Source organism: Talpa europaea (assembly GCF_964194135.1).
Source record: "Talpa europaea genome assembly, chromosome: 1".
Lineage (NCBI taxonomy): Eukaryota > Metazoa > Chordata > Mammalia > Eulipotyphla > Talpidae > Talpa > Talpa europaea.
This window is the reverse complement of record NC_140073.1, coordinates 70,592,601-70,601,667: the sequence shown is the minus strand read 5'-3', so window position 1 is coordinate 70,601,667 and position 9,067 is coordinate 70,592,601. Positions and strand designations below refer to the sequence as shown.

The 9,067-nt window shown below is 43.1% G+C and overlaps 1 protein-coding gene across 1 annotated transcript; it reads right to left on the bottom strand.

Moving 5' to 3' along the window:
* Positions 1 to 1,691: 1,691 nt before the first annotated feature.
* NIFK (nucleolar protein interacting with the FHA domain of MKI67) lies at positions 1,692 to 8,731 on the bottom strand (the record flags this gene model as incomplete). Its single annotated transcript, XM_084254150.1, has 6 exons — positions 1,692 to 1,880; positions 2,356 to 2,424; positions 3,842 to 4,053; positions 5,656 to 5,764; positions 7,827 to 7,964; positions 8,621 to 8,731. The coding sequence occupies 6 exons, from the start codon at positions 8,729 to 8,731 to the stop codon at positions 1,692 to 1,694; spliced, it is 828 nt and encodes a 275-aa protein (XP_084110276.1).
* Positions 8,732 to 9,067: the final 336 nt, after the last annotated feature.

Below are 9,067 nucleotides of genomic sequence, written 5' to 3'. Positions count from 1 at the left end.
CCCCGGCTGCTCCCCGGCCACCGGAGGAGAGTCCCACATGGTGAGCAGACCTCTCCTGCCCCCCGCTGCTCCCCTCAGCAGTGTACTTCGGTCCTTCTGCCTGCTCTGCTCCCCGCTCTGGCTCTGGTGAATTCTCTCACCCTCCCACGCTTCTGACTGTACCCAGTGCATGTATAAACAAACAAACAAATAATAAATAAATAAATAAGACATGCCTCTAGAAAAAAGAATGTAATAGCAACATTCTTATACTTTTACATTAGTATTCTTATCTTCCATTTTTTAAAAAATGTATTTTTATGTAGCTGTGGTCATACTGACTGTTCAACTTTTAATTGTACCCTTTATTCACCTTGTTTGCTCCATATTACTACTAACATTTCCTTTTATTGGCTGAGGTGATTCCAGCCTGATTTTTCCCCTTGAAAATCTGAAAATCAAACATGTACTACCTTCAATTCTCTTAAAATCTGCTTCACAGAAAAATTCTTTGTCAACTCTATTCCTCATAAAATATCCATTGCCATGATATACTAAAGATGAAATCACCTCACAGCTCCAAGTCCACTAAAAAAATCTACACATTAATGATGGCACTATGCTGAAGTAGGGTGGGTGGGCAGATGGTAGGCAAGGGAGGGGGACATTCAGCTCAACTTAATATATATATTTTGCCCCTCCAGAAGATAAAACAGAACTGTATTGATAAACTTACCTGAAGCTTTCCCAAATGGGGAAACCAAAGGTACAGCAGATCCATAAAGTTCAAAATGGGTTGAGGGGCAATTCTGTTATTCATTCAACAAACAGTGAGCATATTTGGCATTAGGTAATTTTAGAGGTAAAACGTACTCTTCATACACTTAAATTCCACTTCGTATCAGAACACATAGCCCAGTACATTATATTAAAAGACTTAACAAATACTGAATGAAAAAGTATTTGGCGGCAATAAGTATTTTTAATCAATCTAAATTAGCTAGTATAAAACTACATTTTGAGGTTGAAAAGTGAATAGCTGAGAAGGCAAAAACCTATCGTACAAGGTACCTAAGTCCCATTTGCATACCAGTAAGTTGTGTGGGTGTTTATTTACTATTCACTGAATATTGAAATACAATTCCACATCAATGGAATAATTACTGACACAAAATGGTAGCTATTCATCCATAGCAACCTCACATTAACAAGTTGAACATTGGTAGAAATGGTCACAGACACATAAATCCGTGTTAATATTTATACTAGCTTCTCATTCTCCGTGTAACTTCGTTTCAACCACCTGATATTCAAGTCTAACCCGCCTGTGTTAAATGTGTACAGTCTAAAACAGAGAATCATGTGTTGGTCAGGCAAGGTTTTATTTAACAACGGCTGTATTTAGAGCTTAAACCCATAATCAATGGTGACCCTTCTATCCAGGTGGAGTAACTAAAGACAGCTATGAAATAGGCAAAGAAAAGCAGAAGGCACCAGGATGAAGAGGCAGCTTGAGTTTGGCTACTGCAAGCTGGTGTGCACCCTCTATTTCAGCAAGGGCAGTTACTGACTGGAGTCCTTACTGACCTGAACCAATAGTTTTTCTTTCAAAGTATCTATCAAAGTTTCATTCCTCTCTATCCAGCTAAATACAAAAAATCGTAATAAAACCATGTTTTCTACAAGAAATATCATACATAATACTTTCAGAATCACTGATTGTTTTTTCTTCGCCTCTTTTTCTTAGAACGTGTTGGTGTTTGCGTTTCTGGTGTTTCTTCTTTTACAGCACCTACGGGCTGCTTGAAAACTATTTCATCATCTTTATCATCATCATTCATTTTAGCCACTTCAGATTTTCGTTTCTCCAAAAATGTTGGAGTACAAACTGGTGTGGGGCCCTGGATTCAACAAATGAGAGATTATAAGATATTAGGAACAACTTTACACTACTGCCTCCCAAAGTACATCCTCTCTTTTTACACAAGCTGGACCATGTTATTTTAGGTCTGTTTCCATCTTTCAGTGATACATTACACACAGTGGAGACGAAGTGCTCGTCAAACTTAACATGAAGATTCACAATCATTCGCAATATAATATGTTCCATTATAGAGCATTAGGTAGAAAACTCAAACCTTACATTTATAAAAATACTAGCCTCATTTCTTCCTCACTCAGTCACTTTGCTGAAAGGGTAAAAATTTCAACAGGGGCACAGTAATTTTGCTAAACTCACATCTGCTAAACCACCAGTAAGGGTTTACGAAAAATCACCAGATTAAATATGAAATTTTAACAAAGTAACAATAGCAGAAATTACTTTTCTTTTTTCAAATTATAATACCATTTCAAGAATGTTGAGCACAATTTTACCTGGCTATCCACAGTCTTCTCAGGAGTGTTGGGAGTGTCCAAAACTTCTTCTGTCTTCTTAGGTAAAACCTTCAATAAATTTTAGAAGATGTTATCAATCTGCTACTTAACAGCTACAATAATCTTGAATATATTTTCCCATTTACCTTTCCTTAACATTTGGCATGTAATATGAGAAAAATTTTTACCTGGCTCTTTGTAGTTCTCTTACGACGACGAGGCTTTGAAGCATCTGCTTCCTTTTTATGTAAAATCTTAGATAAACACAAAGAAGTTATTAACTGTTATTAATTTGGCAGTCACAAATTATTAATTTTTAAACTTACCTTTAGACTCTAGACACACTATCAGTAAATCCTCCTAAATGACACACCACTTAAAAAGCAAAATCCACAAATACACCATTTGTGTATAATTGAGTTATGTACAGCCTTGACATTTACTGATAGCATATAATAAACTGACCATCATAATTCTGGTATGACACCTTCAATAGTAATCTAAAGACATTATAGTTTTTGTTAAACAGTGGTTTAACACCAATAATTTTTAAAAAATCATAAAAGTTTTGCTAACCAGCTAATCCCTTTCAGGAATTTTCTTTCTGTACAATGGAGATAATAGGATCTTCTCTGACAAACTGAGGAAAAACCAACAATTCAGTGTGTCAAAAATTTAGTCAAACCTAGTATGTGACAAGCATTGGGTTGGATCCCTTATTTATACTGGGCTGTCGGAAAAGGTGGTGATACATTTTTTCTTTGAAAAACAGAAAAAGGGCCTCCTTGGTGGTACAGGGTTAAAGACAGCACTATCAAGCTATTGCCAGCCACTGCAGCTCGAGTTTGATCCCCTGCCGTCCAGGGAGCTACCCACATGGTGCAGTAGACCTTTCCTGTCTCGCCCGCTGCTCCCCTCAGCAGTGTATTTCAGTCAATCTGCCTGTTCTGCTCCCCACTGTTTCTGGTGAATCCTCTCACCCCCAGGAACTTTGGCTTACACCCCAGTTCTTATTTATTTTTTTAAAATTTATTTATGCATACAAGAGCTGGGGTACAGGCAGAGATGCGGGGGGTGGGGTGGGGTGAGAGGATTCACCAGAGACAGAGTGGGGAGCTGAACAGGCAGACTGACTGAAATACACTGCTGAGGGGAGCAGCGGGCGAGACAAGAGAGGTCTGCTTCGCCATGTGGGTTGCTCCTGCGCCGGCCAGGGATCGAACTCATGACACCTCTGCAGATTGCTTCACAGATCGAACTCATGACACCTCTGCAGATTGCTTCACAGAGTTGTGCTTAACCCCTTAGCCACTAGGGAGGCCTCACACCCCAGTTCTTGTATGCATAAATAAATCTTATTTTAAAAAAAGAAAAAACAGAAAAAAATGTGTCAGGACTTTTCCAACAACCCAATAAAATATACATGTTACAAATAATGTGGCAGAAAACCCACCACCAAGAAAACATTTAATGAAGGAATACTTACCAAAGAAGGAAAATCATAATCAATTCCTTTTTTAGCTAATCTCTTCCTGAGTAACTGTTCTTTCTTTTTAAATCGTTCCTCCATCCGTAGCTTTTGAAGAAGAGTCCGATTCTGATTATACCGTTTCACTGCTGGAAATGATGGGGGTCGAAATGGGATGTTCCAATCTTTAAAAAGCTCTCCATGTACTTGTTCAGGAGGTATAAAGTTACCTATATATAACAAAAACAACAAAAAGTTTTGACCAAGTGGGAAGATTTTAATGTTAACTTCAGAATTTCCCCAGCGTCACTTAACGTATCATACTCAAAATGTTTTCCATTTACATCATGACACCTGAAAGAATAAAACTGATCCACAAAGTAAAATTATAGTCAATTAACAGTCAATTATAGTCAATTAACAGTCAAGAAGTGACTGTTAATACCTACTATGTGCTCAAAAAATTCCAGGAGCAGGGGATAAGTAAACAAAATAAGCATAGAGGACAGGCTTGGTGGCATCAAGTCTCCGGGGGTCCTGCAGCTAAAAGGATCCCTACTTACACCGGGTGATCTCCAAGAGCAGACAGACCACCTTCCAGCTCATGTCCTCCAGGCAGCTACTGGTCTAAGGCAGCTTACTGCTTATCTGCATCTGTCTGCCCTAGGGCCTTTTCTGATTATGGAAACATATCTGACTCATATACAAAGGTAAAAACCCTAGAACCAACCTTCAAGCTATGATGGACTGAAATTTGGTAGACAGATGCCGCAGGTTTCCTTGCCAAGTAGCTGGAATAACTCTGTCTCCCACTATTACCTAGTAGCAAGGAAACCAGTTGCCTAAGCACTAACTTGCTTACCAACAAACTCATACTGACTTCCTCCCCCGCCCCGGCTTACTTCTCCACTCCCTGTAAGTTATTTCCCTGGGATTACCTCCAAAATAAACTACTTCCACAAAAAGATAAAAAATTTGAAGATGATATAGCTAATCTCACTCATCAGAGCTTAGAACTCTGTGTTAATCTTTCAAAAATCAGATACAGCACAGCCTAGGTCTTACAGGGCTAGGGTGGGTCCCTGGCAAGGCATACCTCACCTACTCCTCCTGGCAAAAACTGTTTTTAATGTGTAAATGAACCCATGACTCCAGTGAAGCTACTGGGATTCTCTCTCACAGCAACAGAACTAGAGATCTCCACGGACAACTCATCAGCTGCTTGAGCAGATGTGTGTGACTCAGCACCTGGGATGGTCGCATCTATCACAGACACAGAAAGGCCTGATATTTAACGATCTCTGGAGGCCCCTGGGTTCCTGATAGGGATGGCCTGGGAATACAAAGTTGGCAGCTCTAGCTTCTGCCAAATGAACTCTTAACAGCACTTTCCCTTCAATTTCTGCTCCTTCATCTCTTGCCATTCTCAGTTCTTTATAGGCAAACGCCATTAGTGACCTCGAGTTATGCAGTTGCTATCCCCCTCAGCAGCAACGGTTTCAACCTCCACTCCTGTTTCCTTTACCTGGCTCACTGTTTAATCTTCAGGTTTCTCTTTAAATGATACTTCCTCAAGGAACCCTTCCACATACCATTAAGGATGGCTTAACTAATTCCATCTCAGCACAAAAACTGCTCTCTCTCTGAAAGATTTAAAAATTCCAATTAGACTCTGTCTGGAAAATGCTCTTAAATCTTTGTACCACGCCTTAAGAGAATCATCCTTGAGATGAAGTAGCGTGTCCCAGTAACTAAGTAATCAGTCTTTCATTCCCTGACCGTCCCTCAGCAGTAGGCATCTATGCAATCCTATAGAAAAGAACAGTACTTACATTTTAAGAGTCTTTCGCCAAAAAGGTAGTTGTTCATTGTTTTTGCAACTATTTTGGCAACATCTTCAGATTCAAATTCCACAAAGGCATAGCCTTTGCTGTTTCCAGTCTGCAATGGAAAATCCACCACAAAAAAAGTAGAATAATTAAATTCTATTGTGCCTCTCAGTGCCAAATATTAGTCCCACTATTGAATAACATTATGATACCTTAAATCCACCTTCAACTCACAGTATGGGGAACTGTTATGGGAAAAGAAAAGATCTGTACATGCCACTGGATTTGAGGTATTCCTGGTGTTTTAATTACATAATACCTTACATTTAATGAAAACATTAAGTTGCATAATGATTATGTAATTAACACAGATTTAAAACAAATATCATTGTAGGCAAGCAAGGACATGAAAAGGGTCCAAAAAGGTCCTCAAATGTACCTATCATTTCTTTTTTAAAAAATCTTATTTTTTAAAAGATTTATTTTTATTTATGCATATAAGAACTAGGGTACAGGGAGTGAGAGGATTCACCAGAGACAGAGTGGGGAGGAGAACAGGCGGATTTACTGAAATTCACTACTGAGGGGAGGAGCGGGCGAGACAGGAGAGATCTGCTGTTTCATATGTGGGTCAGCTTCTTGGCTGGGATCAAACTCGTGCTGAGGTGGCTGGTGAGAGCTTGACAGCGCTGAGACAACCTCTATGCCACCAGGGAGGCCTATCATTTATTTCTTAAGGAACAAAATATGAAAAACGGTGAGTGGTAGACACCTGAGTAGTCATGAAATCATTCTCTAGTATACTTCCGGTTTTCTGAAATGTTTTACCCATATAATAAAGCAACCAATATAAATAGACAAATGGAAAAAAAGGGGGAGCAATACAAAGAAAATGTTACTTGGTTAAGACAGAATACCAGAAGCTTCGAAATTTAAAATTCCTGTTAATGTTGAAATGTCATTTTATTTTTTTTAAAGATTTATTTATGCATACAAAAACTGTGGTATAGGCCAGAGGTGTGTGGGGTGAGAGGATTCACCACAGACAGAGTGGGAAACAGAACAGAGGATCTACCGAAATACACTGCTGAAAAGAGGAGTGGGCGTGTCAGGAGAGGTCTGCTGCGCCATGTGGGTTGTTCCCTGGCTGGGGATTGAACTCATGGTGCAGAAGCTTCGGATTGTTTCATAGTGCTGTGTCTTTACCCCTTGCACCACCAGGGAAGCCCTGAAATGTCACTTTAACAATAGCAGTAGGTTTGATAACAAGCAGATGATGGCTGCACACTCTTATCCTCTTACATGCCAAATCAAATGTAAAATTTAACTTGGCTCTATTAAAACTTAAGTAGGGAAGGGGAAAAGATGTGTCAAGAAAAAAAGACTGTAGGGCCTCCCTGGTGGCACGGGGGTGAGGGGTGGGGTTAAGCACTGCACTATGAAGCAGTCCACAGCCTCTGCAACATGGATTCAATCCCCGGCTGGCCAGGGAGCTACCCACATGGCGAGGCAAACCTCTCCTGTCTTGCCTGCTGCCCCCCTCAGCAGTGTATTTCAGTCAGTCTGCCTGTTCTGTTCCCTACTCTGTCTCTGGTGGATCCTCTCACCCCTGCATCTTTGGCCTGCATCCCAGCTCTTGTGTGCATAAATAAATAAATCTTTAAAAAAAGAAAAAAGACTGTAGCAATGACTATGGTTTACAACCTATAGAAGTGCATGTGCCTGGGAAGAAAATAAAGTACACCACCCCTCTAATTCTGACCTTTGTTTATTAGGAGGTATATATATTTACTGTATGACACTGGGCTCTGTTCAAAGAACTTTATATTAATGCTATTTTACAAACCAGAAAACCGCAGCACTGAGAGGTTATATCACTTATGCAAGGTCAAACAACCAGTAATCTCAGTCAGGTATTAAACAGGGGTTCCAGTGTCCTCATTTGTAACTGTATACTATAGAAACTTTTGCTAGTATAAGGATGCCTACACCAGAGGTTTAAGGATTTGAGGCAATTAAAAAAAAAAAAGCTAACATTTACAGTGATACCGATTATACACCTGTGGGTGATTCAAGGTTTTAAACCTCACCCACACCCCCCTTTCTGGAGTGAAATGTGATCAGCAATAACAGATAAATAAGCCTTGATTTTTAAAAAATGAAACAAACCTTACCTTTTTACTTCTGGACAGTTTGTATCTTGTAACAGTGCCAAACTGGGAGAAATATGCTTGGATCTGGGTCTCATAAAGCGCTGGAGGTAAGTGGCCCACAAAGATTACTCCAGGAGTCAGTTTTTCTTTTTCCTGTCGCTAGACACATGAAGACGAGGTGAATTTTTTTTTAAATAAAAATAACCACATTACAAGAAGACTTGCAAAATTCCTCTCTCTCAGTGCAAGACAAAAGATCAAGAACCCGCTCCCTATTTCCAGTTAGCACAGTTCACTAAAAATGCAGCTGCTTAATGCCCATCTCCCCAGGGGGACAAAGGCCGGGCAGCAGACTGTCTTCGTGCCCGCAGATGTGAGTGTCCAGTAACGACACAATTCCCCACAAACGTCCCCCCAATGCTGCACGCCGACCCCCTTCACGCGCAGGGACTCACCCAACAGTCCCGAGTGTCCCCTGCCCCAGGGCGGGCCCCGCTGTCCCCACCGTCACTTACACTCCCGGGCCACGGGAGGCGAAGGGAGCACAGCAGACGCTGTCTTTTAAAACCCTCAGGAACACCTCGGGCAGGTCTCCCGAGCCGCCGGCAGCGGGGCGTGAGCGCTCACCTGGGGTTCAGGGCGGTGTGCGAGCCCCTCTCCTGCCTCACGCACCCCCCCGACACTCCGCCTGTCGCGCACGAGGACCCCGAGGCCGGCGGGCCCGCCGGGTGTGAGCGGGCCCCGGGCGAGCCGGCGGGCGGCGAGGACTGGAGGGGACCCCGCGGCCGGGCCCAGCCCACGGCCACCCCACTCACCTGGGCGGCGCGCCGGCGCCGGCGCACCTGGGCCACGTCCTTCTGAAATTTGGCATCCTGCTGCGGGTTCAGGGACAGGAGCGGCTTGGCAGGGCCAGAGAAGACCGCCATGCCGACAGCCGGTGACGCCACGCGGCCCGCCCGGAAGCGGAAGTCGCGGCTCCGGACGAGGCGGGTGCCGGGCGGGGCCGGAGGAGCCGTGATGTTGGGGGCGGGGCCAGAGGAGCCGTGATGGTGGGGGCGGGGCCAGGAGAGCCTTGATGCTGGGGGCGGGGCCAGGGGAGGCGTGATGCTGGGGACGGGGCCGGAGGAGCCTTGATGCTGGGGGCGGGGACAGAGGTGCGGTGATGCTGGGGGCGAGGCCAGAAGCGCGATGATGCTGGGGGCGGGGCCAGAGAAGCCGTGATGCTGGGGGCGGGGCGCGGCGTGGGGGCGGGGCTTGGGTGG